At 35.7% G+C, this 13,114-nt stretch overlaps 1 protein-coding gene across 1 annotated transcript; it reads left to right on the forward strand.

Moving 5' to 3' along the window:
• The first annotated feature begins 4,631 nt into the window (after positions 1 to 4,631).
• LOC111395849 (chloride channel protein CLC-f-like) lies at positions 4,632 to 12,857 on the forward strand. The gene is made up of 9 exons (XM_023022040.1): positions 4,632 to 5,247; positions 6,366 to 6,768; positions 7,499 to 7,693; positions 8,292 to 8,746; positions 8,854 to 8,958; positions 10,734 to 10,970; positions 11,101 to 11,313; positions 11,422 to 11,651; positions 12,396 to 12,857. The coding sequence occupies exons 1-9, from the start codon at positions 4,837 to 4,839 to the stop codon at positions 12,478 to 12,480; spliced, it is 2,334 nt and encodes a 777-aa protein (XP_022877808.1). The 5' UTR covers positions 4,632 to 4,836; the 3' UTR covers positions 12,481 to 12,857.
• Positions 12,858 to 13,114: the final 257 nt, after the last annotated feature.

Raw genomic sequence — 13,114 nt, forward strand, 5'->3', positions numbered from 1 at the left:
GAAGCCTAGTACCAGCTTCAAATGTTGTTTGTAACTCGTTCTCCATCCTCGATGACAATATAGTACTGCATGTGGTTGCATTGATTCGACTTTCGTAAAATCACTTCTGCATTGTTTTATGAACGTGCTCGACCAAACACGTGATTGGCAACGAACGAGCATGTCTCAACATTGAGTTCAATGATTCCGCGTTGTTGTTTGTCATAATGTTGTATCGGTCGCCCACGAATAGTGCTTGTGATCAGAATGAAAAACCGGCTTTCTCCAAATACCTGTAACATCTTTCATTGACCCTACGAATCTATCCCATTAGTCGTTCGAACTCTTCGACCCGATAAGTTATAACAGCTCGTTTGAACAGGAATATTGAACTTGCATTAAAGTGCCGTTGAATTAGGTTTTTCTCCACATGTCACATACAACAACAATGACGAGACAAAGGAAATAAGTGAGTAATAGCTCTTTCGATACTTCTTTTCCTGTCCGAAACAAATACAAGTTCATCTGAGTTGCCTATAAGATCTTTCAAGTTAGACATAAACCACATCCAAGATCGATTAGTTTCGGAATCCACAATCCCCCACGCTAAGGGATAAATCTGTTTGTTGGCATCTTGGGCAGTTGCTAGTAAAAGTGTACCCTTGTATGAACCTTTCTAGTGACTACCGTCAACGCAAACAATGGGCCTCAAGTACTGCATGTAACCACGAATGCTTACACCAAAAGCTAGGAAGAAGTAATGGAATCTATCGCGCGAATCAAGTTCGATGTGGGTTACCGTCTCCGGGTTATTCTCACTAGTACGTGACAGTATGAAGATAGTTTTTGAAAACTGTGCTTCGGTGTCCCATGCAGCATATGTAAAGCGGCTACCTTCCCCCTACGTGCCTTGCTGTAACTTATTTGGACACCGAGCTCACGTCCATGTCACGTGCAATAGTGCTCGGATCATACGATCGGTTCGGATTATCCAATTTTTCCAAAATATGCTTCGCAATTACAGAACTCGTCACATGTCGATGCGTATTACTGCGAAAATCGATGGAACATGTATGCACATTATTGAATTTACAGATCACAAAGATTGCAGACTGCTTCACAGTAGAAGCACGTAACATCGACTTGCAACTGCTGTCGGCGCATACAACGGTTAACATCTTCATGCTTGACCGGCTCACCCGAAATTGGAACTTGTTTTTCAAAGCAAGTGCACGAATTTTCGAGTACAACTCTTTCTTGCTGAAGAATATTTCCTTTTCGGCAAGATCGGATGTAGTTACAGTTCTCATAAATTCATATCCATTCGAATCATTGGAATGTGACAAAGAGTGCTCGTCGTCGACGTCAACAGAATTAACAGCCTCTAAACTAGGTGATGGGTTATCCAAATTCTCATCTAATGGTGTAGTCCCGTTATTATACTCATGTGTTTCAAGTGCATTATTGTTTGAGACACTATGATTCAATTCACCAAATCATGTTCCACATTTTGCAGAACATCTACCGCGGCAAATGAAGGATCTTGAAAATTTGCATCTCTTCCCATGTCAACACTTGGGAGATCGGATTCCAAAATAGTAACGCAGATAGCACTTTCCTTATGCACTGATACGTACCAATTTAAGTCTTCATTGTTGCATATTTTAGCCGGAGGTATATTCAAGTTAGGGACTTTGAACTTCAATTCAATTTGAGCGCAGGGATCAAGAATACCAAGTTTCTCCTTTAACCTTAACATAAGTTCGGCTACGGTAATACTTGTTGGCACTAGAATGGAAGTAGTTTTGTCCCCTCTCCACTTCCATTCGTCATCCGCATGATCAAAATTTCCCCCATGCGACACGATGAATCTCAAATGATTATTCATACCTGAAATGTTGGGATTGCAATGGTAACAATTCAGAATTAATATGTTGACATTTAATAGCATGAAAGTCGCACTTCACAATACGTAAATCAGTAAAATAACAAAAGGTCAAATCAATGGTTGTATCGTATCCAAATTGAAAGTAACATTGTATAACTCGACAGTTTCGAAATGTCAGGTTCGACATCTCAAATGTCTAACCCGACGATTTGTAAATGTCGAATTCGACAGTTTAACTGTCGAGAATGTCGGGAAGCAGAGGACAGTGAATTTCTCAGGTTTCTTCAACACATCATATTAAGTGTGGTCATTGTTATTCACCTACCAAATGACAAAATGAAAATGACATATTGGCCTTTTCATTAAAGAGACCTTAATGGTGGTAATGGAAGAAATTACTCAATGGTGGTATTGACATTTTATTAAGGATTCAAAAAAATCAAACAAATGAATGCATAATACTTTCAAATTAGTTTCAAATAAATATGCCCATGTTGTATTTAACATGTACAAGTATAAAGCTATAAAAGTAAAATAAAATAATTTGTAATTGTTAACCTCTCAAGCTGGATGTAGAATGCAACATAAATGTCTTCTTGATCAATGAAAATGAAGAAGATGGAAAAGAGGTAGGGTTTCTTGTTTATGTTTCGTTTTCTAATTTATTTGGTAATTTTTTATTGACAAAAATTCATATTAATCAATAAAATATACATTTCTCCATGTTTTGTATATATAAATTAAATGATCATATCAAATCAATGCTTTTCCTTCACATTAAGCATTTAATGCTACTAGAAATGTGTGATTAAGGGTAATTTGGACTTTGCACCCCAAATATATGACATTTTTGCTCATAAAAAGTGAAAATGACAATTTTTTTTAACTTTCATTTTTGGTGACATTTTTGTAAATTTCCCATAAATTATTTGAACAAAATGAGATATTTCTTTGATGAAAAACTATTTTTTTAGAATCAATCTGAAACCGAACAGTTCCGATTCAATTTGGTTCCAGTGATTGAATGAAATCGAATGATTCCATTTACAAAAGAATTGAAATTTATGGTTGGATTTAGGATCTTGAAATGGTCAAGCTGAAACACCCGATCTCCACCCTTAACATTGGCTGATGGGAACAGGATCCACCAACTTTCAATACTCACAAATCAATCCAAGCGGGCCTGAGTATTTTAATAATCAATCTTCTATTATTCCATATCAGAGAATGGCCAATGAAACTTAGCCCATGCTGGTCGTTATTTGATAAAAACAAAGTTTCGAATAGTTAATTTTTGGAGGATGCAAATTAAAAAGTTGGATTTTTCTTTTTGGATTTACGTGTAAAGTTCAGTGACCAAATAAAAAATTTTAAGTTCAATGAGTAAAACATGACAGGGGTATAAGTTCAATGATTAATGAAACATTTAAGTTCAAGAAAAGATTATTTGACTCTTGTTTGGGCTCCATTTTAATGAAATGTTCGGAAAAATGTATTTTGGATTAGTAAGTTTTTTAAAAATGTGTAATTAAAAAGTAAGGAAATTCTTTAGATTTATTATAATATTATTTTATTGAAAATATGTGATTAAAAATTTAAAAAAGAAAAATTAAATTAAAATGGAGCCCATGGCTTAATTTTAACAGGGTTGCACAAAAAAAATCACGAAATCGCAAATCAAATCGAACCCGTTGATTTGAAATCATTGGTTCGAGTTAACGTGGACCTTCAATTTTTTTTCCTCAAATCGAATCAAATCGTTTCAAAATGGTTTGATTTGGTTTGAGTTTCGATTTTCAAAAACTGTATAAAACCAAACCGAACCCTATTTTAATTTTTTAATTAAAAATTTAATTTTATTAAATTATAAATTTTACAATTTTCACATTTCAACAAAATAAATAAATAAAAAATACCAACTTTGCAATATAAATTACAACCGGCTCATTGAAATAATCATATAAAGTAAATTAGATTCATTAGACCCATAGTTTTAATAGTCTACTATACATATTTTGACCCGAAATCTAAACTAAACTAAAATTACTCCCAGATCATATGAAATGGGAAAAACAACATATATTTCATTATTTTTACATTATTCATTAAGTGTTCATTACTTTCTTCAATATCAGTCAAATTCATTGTTTTTTTTTGGGTTGAAATATTTGTTGTTTTTGAACTTGTATACATTTGTGAGTTGTAGTTTGAATAGAGATAAATTTTGCCTTTTTGTTTGTGTATCGAATTTCGAACAAATATAATTGTAATCTAATATTTAACATTATTATTTTTCATTTAAGCTTATAAGTTAACTCGTTTTAAATACATTACTATGATATCGATAGATAAATCACGAATTAAAATCGAACCAAATTACAAATAATAATTTTATTTGGTTTTGTTTGAAAAATAAAATGGTTTGATTTGATTTTGAAAAATTTCGAATCACGTAGAATGATTTGAGTTGACAATATGGCATAAAATGTCCAAATCGAACCGTATTTACCTTAATTTTGAATCCCACTATGCGTACCGAGTGAAACTTCACAAAAATCTTACAGAATATACACAAGGTGGTGGTCAACATATTTTTGCAATTTTTTCTTATTCATGGTCCCAGGTGAGGTCGACCTCGTGTGTCTGTTCTGGAGGAATTTTATGTACAAATGGGTTTGGCCCTAATTTGTAGCCAATAATTGGTTTTTTGTATTTTTAATTATTTTATTTAACATAGGAGTGTCCATCTGCATTGGCATTCTCATTACGTCATTTACAGCCTATTCGGTTTGAAAAGATACCGAATTTTCTGTTGACTTTCTCAAATTCTGAAAAACTACTATTCTCCTCGAAAAACCCCTAAAATACACATCTTGAAAGTAAAGCAAAATCTCTGCGAGCAAATCTCAATTCCTTGTGTGTATGTGCAGACCATTTTAGAATGTTTTGAGAAGTGAGGCGGTGGAAAAATGTCGTCGGGCGTCGATTGCAGCGACCGTGATGTGTTATTGCGCTCAAGTATGTCGGCACCGGATGGCGATTTGGAAGGAGGGGTTGTCCAATCAACAACAAAGAATGCCAATGCTAGTAACAATAAAGGGGGTGTCGCATCGGATCTTTTAAAGCGTTTGGATCGCGGGCTATCGGGTTCGGGTCGTCGTTTGAGCGTCAAGCTCCGATCCGACGGGGATCACCACCGCTTCTCTTCTTCTTCTTCCCCTCCCTCTCAGTTGCATTCGGATCACGGTGTTAGTAGTAATGCCGGCGGTGGAGGCGATGATTTTCTTGGAGACAGCGCGCCGCCGGAGTGGGCGTTGCTTCTCATAGGATGTCTTCTTGGCGTTGCTACCGGCCTTTGTGTTGCAGGTTTTAACCGTGGGGTTAGTTGATGAGTTGAAATTTGTCTCTTTTTGCTAAACTCTAACTGGTCGATGCAAAAGTTTACTTTTTTACCTTGTAAATTGGATTGCATCTTGAGAAATTTGCTTTACAATTAACATTCTAGTCGCGGGTCTTGAAAATTAATTTTCTGCATAACCAAGAATTGAGGTCGAAGCTTTTACACTACGTAGAAACAGGTTGAAACTTTCTTAGTTTAGACAAAGGGAGATAAGTTAACAGGACATGAGGTGTTTGAAGTCCATTGAGAATGGGTTTTATTGCCATGTTAGTCATTCATTTTTTGGGTTTGTGTATCATCGATGCTTCTGAATAAGCTGAAGGGGATCGTTATAGTAAGGAGCTGCTGGTCTATTAAATTTGCATGTTTAGTCAGTAATCTGTATTACGGTAGCCATTAGAAATTTGAATAGAAGATATTAGGTATCAAATGTAAGGGATATTCATGGGAAATGCTATGAAACAATCATGGACATGGAAAGTTACTGTTCATCACAGGAATACTATAAGATACGAGGAAATTGGATGAAACCTAGAAACACAACGAGGAATAAGAGGATTTTGGGCTACACATGTCTGTTAGAAAATTTCTATAAGCATGCTAACAATCTATTCTCAATGCTGCAAAAAGCTACTGGGATACTTTACTGGCAAGATCAATTCCCAACACTTGAGTACAAATAAGGTGCATACCTAAATGTTTTCCAGTCTGATCTAACCCGTAAAAGATTAAGATATATAAGCATGATGGGAGAAAGCAAGGAAGATAGTATGATTTCAAATAAAGATTTTAAAAATTTTGAATGCATTTTTGACCACTCAATGAAGTACCTTAAACTTCTTTTATAGTTTATTTAAGTTGTTTAAACAACCTTTCTGGAGAGTTCTAACATTTTATTTTTGAATTAGAAATCACCTATAATTACTGCTGTCATTTCCTTGGTTATAAGTGCTTCGGTGTTTGACGTTTTTAAGATTAGTTTATGAAGTGTGTGTTTTTGGTTATCCTCTGTATTTCTTTAGGGCACCGTGAACTATTTCATCGCTTACATTATTTTTATAAGAAGTATTAGATGGCGTCTATGGGTGTTTCATGTAGGTGCATGTAATACATGAATGGGCATGGGCTGGTACACCAAATGAAGGTGCTGCCTGGCTTCGATTACAGAGGTTAGCTGATACTTGGCATAGGATACTTTTGATACCAGTCTTGGGTGGAGTTGTTGTTGGCGTTTTACATGGCCTACTTGAAATATTGGACCAAATAAAGCAGTCTACTTCTTCTCAAGGACACGGCTTTGATGTACTTGCTGGAATCTTCCCCACATTAAAAGCTATCCAGGCTGCCGTAACTTTGGGTACTGGTGGTTCTTTAGGTCCTGAAGGCCCTAGTGTTGATATTGGAAAGTCTTGTGCCCATGGATTCTCTGTGATGATGGAGAACAATAGGGAAAGGAGAATTGCTCTTGTTGCTGCTGGTGCAGCTGCTGGAATTTCTTCAGGTATCATAAGTTGCTTTACATTGTTAGCACCACTAGACAGTGTTCTCTTTTTGAGGGCTCAGGTTTTATGCCGTTAACCTGTGTAGAAACTTTTGGACTTCATGGGCTTTGTGAGCGAGTTTCTTGAACCATCAAAGATCAATCTATTTTTTTCTTCTTCCTTTGTTATTATACTCCTTCCATCCCATAAAGTTAGTCTTGCTTTCATTTTTCATTTGTCCCAAATTACAGGTTACTTTCCTTGTTGAGATTATAGTTGATTTTTAATTTTCCAATATGCCCCTATTTATTGTGTCTTGCTATCAACAAATTTGAACTACTTCTATGTAAACCATTACTTAATAATAGGGATATATTAGGAAAAAATATAAGTAAAATTTATAATTCCAACTATATTAATTACATTTTCCTAATCTATCTGAGAATAGAAACAAACTTATTTTTATGGGTTGAAGGGAGTATTTTAATATTTTCAGTGTGTGCATGAGAGAAAGAGAGAGGCTTTGTGTTTCTAGGAGTTTATTATAATCTTCTCATTGCATTGCCGAGTAAATTGTAGTTCTGTAAAATATTTTTTCTTTATGCATTATTACGCTGGGATCACCTGTTCTTTGACAAGCAATCAACTGTTAATACTTAATTATCTGTGTGCATTGACTCCAATGTAATCCTTTATACTGTGTTTGGGGCTAATGAATTTACCATCTTTATTTTTTCACTTGAATTCCAGGTTTTAACGCAGCAGTCGCTGGTTGTTTCTTTGCTATTGAAACTGTTCTGAGACCTCTTCGAGCTGAAAACTCTCCCCCGTTTACAACAGCAATGATAATTTTGGCCTCTGTTGTTTCATCGACAGTATCAAATGCTGTTCTCGGAGAGAAACAGGCGTTCACTGTACCGACGTATGATTTGAAATCCGCTGCTGGTATTTGATCTAATTCTTGTTTGGCTTACGGAATTGAAAACATATATGTGGCAGGCTGTATCTTCTCTTCTGAACCCAAGTCCTATTTTAATGTCTCTGAATGTTTGCATGTAAGTCAGCGGGTAACCTGACCTTAACTTCTGCTGTTTGTGAGTAGGGTAGCAGATGGATAAATTGCTGCATATTTTTTTATTAATGCAATTTTTCTAGGTCTAAGGGAAGAATGCGATTCAAATGTTATGGTATCTATAATTTTAATTTTTTGGATCATAAAGAACAGCAGGCATGTATAAACCTATGGTAAATATGTTCACATTGTTGAGCACATAGACTAGATGTTCTGTTTCAAGTCTCACTAGTCAGTTCTACACCTCTTCTCTACGGATCAGTCAATTTATTGTCTGTAGTTGAAGTTTTCCGATTCTTCATTATGGACATGGTTGATATCAGAAAGAATCATAATTTTTTTAAAATATCTAGGTTAATTGTACATGCATGGTTTTTTGTGTGAACTTATGAACAGAAGTTTGTTTACTTTAACCATTTTAGGTTGCTGGATAGATATCTGACCATTACATTTGGACTATTTGTTGTTCAGAACTACCTTTATACCTTATATTGGGGATGCTATGTGGAGTTGTAAGTGTGGCTTTTACCCGCCTGGTAGCTTGGTTCACTAATGCATTTCAGTTCATCAAGGAAAAGTTTGGGCTTCCGGACGTTGTTTGCCCTGCTTTGGGGGGTTTAGGAGCTGGACTAATAGCTCTCAAGTATCCTGGAATACTATATTGGGGTTTCACTAATGTTGATGAAATTTTACATACTGGAAAGACAGCATCAGCACCTGGAATATGGCTTCTAGCTCAATTATCTGCTGCAAAGGTTGTGGCAACTGCTCTTTGCAAGGGATCTGGCCTTGTTGGTGGCTTATATGCTCCAAGTTTGATGATTGGTGCTGCCGTGGGGGCTGTATTTGGGGGTTGTGCGGGAGAGATGATTGATTCAGCTATTCCAGGAAATACTTCTGTTGCCCAGCCACAGGCATATGCGCTGGTAATATCTCCTATATAAACTGCTGTTTTTTCGCCTTTCTGCCTTTTTCTCTCCTGCCATCATTTTGATTGTTGACATCACCATGCTGTAACTGTATCACATTGCAGGTTGGGATGGCTGCAACATTGGCTTCTGTTTGTTCAGTACCTTTAACATCAGTTCTTCTTCTCTTTGAGCTAACTAGAGACTACAGAATTTTGCTTCCTCTCATGGTATGCCTCGTTCAGAGATTTATTTGTTTTTGTGCTGAAAACTGCCTGGTCCTAACATACTCGGGTCCAATTTATTTGATTATATTATTTAGGTTTTTTTTTTTACTAAACTCGGTAGACCACCTAGGCAATGCATATAAGTATTTGTCATTTGTAGCTTTAATTTTTTTAAATTGAGCATGTTTGGCTGAACTTAAAATATTAGAAACGAAGCCTAAACCTGTCTTCTTTTCAGCTTTTCTTGACAGCAAGACATGTCTGTATGAAAGAAGATTCGTTTTGACTTTTTTTCTAGCATTTAAGCTCAGTTAAATGGTTATAATCCTATCTGTATTCAATAACTTCCCATTATGAAAGGACATTTCAAAAGTAGGAGTGTGGAGTTTTGACATGGTTTTTTAGTCAGTACACCATAAAACCCAGGCAGGAATTTTAGGTTGGGTAGGGGTTGGTTAGGAACACCCCTACCCATATCTATAGATATGAAATAGTATTACATATGGGAGGGGAATATATACTTTACCTTCAAAAGCTCAAATAGAGGAGCAAGAGAAGGGATTTTGACAAAGCTTTAATTATGGAAGTACTACTTCCGTTACATATAACATGATAAAACCATTGAAAGGCTATATGCCACATTAGACACCTATGACGTCTTCTGCTTGCTTTTTGTATCTGATGTACAGAATCTTCAAGCTACCTGTTTGAATCAATCCTCTGAGTTGGCCATTTATGTCATTGGGCTGAAGAATAGCCCTATTAGGAGCCTGTATACTGTCGTTTTGTCAAGTGGTCAGCTGCAGAATTGCCCCTCTAAAGACATGTGATACCCTTATCGAGCATAGCCCCAATAGCACCTCTATTTCTGCCACAAGATATTGAACAGGACATGTCCCTGAGTGTTCGTGGTTATGAGTTTTAATGCCATAGTCGAATCGGTTTCCACCCAATTAGTATGGATTCTGTGATGGTTGTATAAAAGAAGTTCAGATATATTCAGCCTCCATGTTGGTTTCCACGCCATATGCTTCAAAGAACGCTATTATTACATCATCTCTATGATCCGGTAAAATCCCTCTGCCCCCAGTATTGGCCCGGTATTCCCTTGCAAGCTCTGTCCAAATTCGAATTCTACTTGCCCTCCCTCAGTTTTTGCTAAAGAACCAAGCATAGCCTTTTCTTTCTTGTGCATGACAGTTTGGGTACATATATTTGTGATGTATTCTTCCTTTCTTCCTTTAGCATTTGCCCTCCCTCAGTTCAATTTCCATTACATCAGACTCCTTTTGTATTCTCCATGATGGAATTATTTTTGAACCTCTTCATTGGGCAGGGTCTCCATCAGTTTGCTCATATATTAACCTTTAATAAATGAATTAGCAAAGAATACTTCAAAAAGGATAATAAATAGACAACTATTATCTTAATTACGATGTTAAAGTGTTGATTAACCTCGATCCAATTAGGTTAAAAATAAGCTTGTGCCGTTGGGCATATATCTGCATGTCTATAGTGATACCTTGATCCCTTGCTGAGTACTTCTTTAACAACTGTGGGATCGTAGATTTTTGAAATTTGCGATTTTTTTAATGATATTTGTATCATGTGAACTATTATTTGTTCGCTCTTGGCAAGGGACCCTCTGATGGGTTATATTAACAGATCCATTTCATACTTATCCATCATTCTTCTTTCTTGATGGGTAGGATATTTTGATGCCTTGTTAAATGTGTTCCTAATATATTTTGCTTGTTTTTATACACAATTTGCAATAGGGAGCTGTTGGATTAGCAATATGGGTGCCCTCTGTGACAACTCAGACCAAGGTATCTGAGTCATCAGATACAAAGGGTTTGCCAAGAGGTTATTCTGTTCTTTCACCTGTTGAAGACAAAAATGAAGAGGATACGTGGAGACAAACTGGGGAAGGGAAAGATGTTGAACTCTCAGTGATTGGGAATTCCAGTAACCATGACCTAATTGATGCAGATATATTGCTGGAAGATTTAAAGGTTTCTTGCCTTCTTTCCTAACAGGAACCACATTATTTGCCCCCTTTATGTTGCCTATGTTGTTTGTATCTGTTTTGGCGCCTAATTTTTTAGGATGATATACATCAACTGTATTTCCTGCTATAACCAGGTTTTGCAGGCTATGTCAAGCAATTATTTGAAGATCTTTCTTAACCAGACTCTAAAAGAGGCATTAATGTGTATGCGTGATGGTCAACAGAATTGTGTACTTGTTGTTGATGCTGATGATTATTTGGAAGGAATTTTAACATATGGTGACATCAGAAGGAGCTTATATGAAAACCCGGGTCATGCTTCCAATGGTGATACGTCAAATCCAGATGTACGTAGTGTCTTCAAATCAAACAAATTTATGTTCTCTTTTGTTTTGTGTGTGGGTGTGGCTGCTTTTTTATCTGTGGCATTGCAGTGATTGTGAATTCTGTTTCAGGTAAATACGTGTACCATTTCCTCTATATGTACTCGTGGGATAAGTTATCGTGGACGAGAACGTGGACTTCTGATTTGTTATCCAGATACTGATCTGGTAATTGCAAAGCAACTAATGGAGGCTAAGGGAATTAAACAGTTGCCTGTGGTTAAGCGAGGAGATGGTCTAAGAGAGAGAAAACGAAGAGTCATTGCTATACTTTACTATGATTCAATCTGGAACTTTCTCAGGTTTGTTTTTGCATATTTCAGTTAGTGGTTGCGTATGCATTCTTGTTTTGTCTCTCTATCAACACATACCTTTTTCTTCCTGGTCACTCAGATCTGAGAAAATGTATTTTTTTTCTTAGAGAAATGATATTTTGTGTTGTCCTAGTCAAAATCAATTCATTTACAGTCTGCCATGTTAGCATTCATCATATTCCCATATAACGTGTGCTGAATGGGGATGGTTTTATTTAATATCTTGTGGGGGTGGGGGGCTTGTTTCTGTGGAATGCTGATCCCCATCTTTTTGATTAAAAAAGAAAAAGGCATTCTTTCATCAAGTTAACTGGAAACTCATGTTTATTCATTTTCAATTGCATTCTGAATGATTTTCTGGTAACTTTTTTGCTTTTGAAAAATGGTTACAATATTTTTCTGTTTTTGACTTCTATTTATAAAAAAATAACTTACTGGTCTTGTATTTTACATATTACCTGTTTGATTTTGACGAAGACAAGTGATCTGTTTTAAGTTGGTCATGAAAATAGTGATTCTTGTTTGTGTCCACGCATTTGCTTGTGTTTCAATTTTTAATTTTTGAAACGAAAAATATATCTTTCTTGGAGACCCCCCTTCCTTTATTTTGAAATATAAGGATCATGAATAATGATAAGGAGGCTCTAGCCACCGGCTTCATGAATATGGTGTCTTGAGCCTTTTTTTTAGATGCTTTCGAAATTTTCTAATCACTCTCTCCGGTTTATGCAGAAAGGAATTAAATAAACCAACAGCAGACTACCAGCAGAACAAAGAAGACGATTGTGACAAGGCAATTGTTAATGTCGAATTGTGAATGTCTACTGATGACAGGACAAAAATTGTACTGCGAAGCAGGTTGCATTGAATGCCTATACAAAGGTTTTTGAAGTTAAAAATATCAATTTTATTCAGGGATTTGGTATCACAATATGGTGCAGGAAGTATATTTAGTCTTCTGAGGGTTGAGTTGATGATGGCAGTCACAATCTCTTCTATGTACTTTAGCACAATGTATCTTGTATATGAAATTTACTCAAGTGTCAAATGCATTTTACAAGGAAAAATGATTCCCTATTAGTTGAATTAACAAATGATTCATTGCTTCCTCTGTAGAACTTCAGTTTGGTCTATAAAAGGGAGAACGTTTTCTGGGGCATCATATTCAGGCTTTTGAACAATAGTTTTCGAGTCCACATTTGTTGTCTTCCTAATATATTTTTTATGCCATGGCATATCATCTAATCTTAGTAAATTAGAAGATTCAACACGGATTTTTTTTTTTTTGATATATGTACATTTTTATCTAGATATGTTCAAATTTGTCAAGAACCTCAATTTAATTTTAAAGTTAAATTCACTCTATTATTATTTTGTATTTAATAAGCTACAAATTTCTATACTCGACTTCATAAATTATCCAAATCATATTTGAATTGATTGACTAATCA

The sequence above is a fragment of the Olea europaea genome, chromosome 6, assembly GCF_002742605.1.
Source record: "Olea europaea var. sylvestris chromosome 6, O_europaea_v1, whole genome shotgun sequence".
In the NCBI taxonomy this organism is placed as follows: Eukaryota; Viridiplantae; Streptophyta; class Magnoliopsida; order Lamiales; family Oleaceae; genus Olea; species Olea europaea.

Bases quoted from the DNA above. Each gene is read 5' to 3' on its own strand.
- LOC111395849 (XM_023022040.1), top strand. From the start codon at position 4,837: ATGTCGTCGGGCGTCGATTGCAGCGACCGTGATGTGTTATTGCGCTCA. The intron at 8,959-10,733 runs GTATGCCTCGTT...AATTTGCAATAG, and splicing joins GAATTTTGCTTCCTCTCATG to GGAGCTGTTGGATTAGCAAT. The intron at 11,314-11,421 runs GTACGTAGTGTC...ATTCTGTTTCAG, and splicing joins GTGATACGTCAAATCCAGAT to GTAAATACGTGTACCATTTC.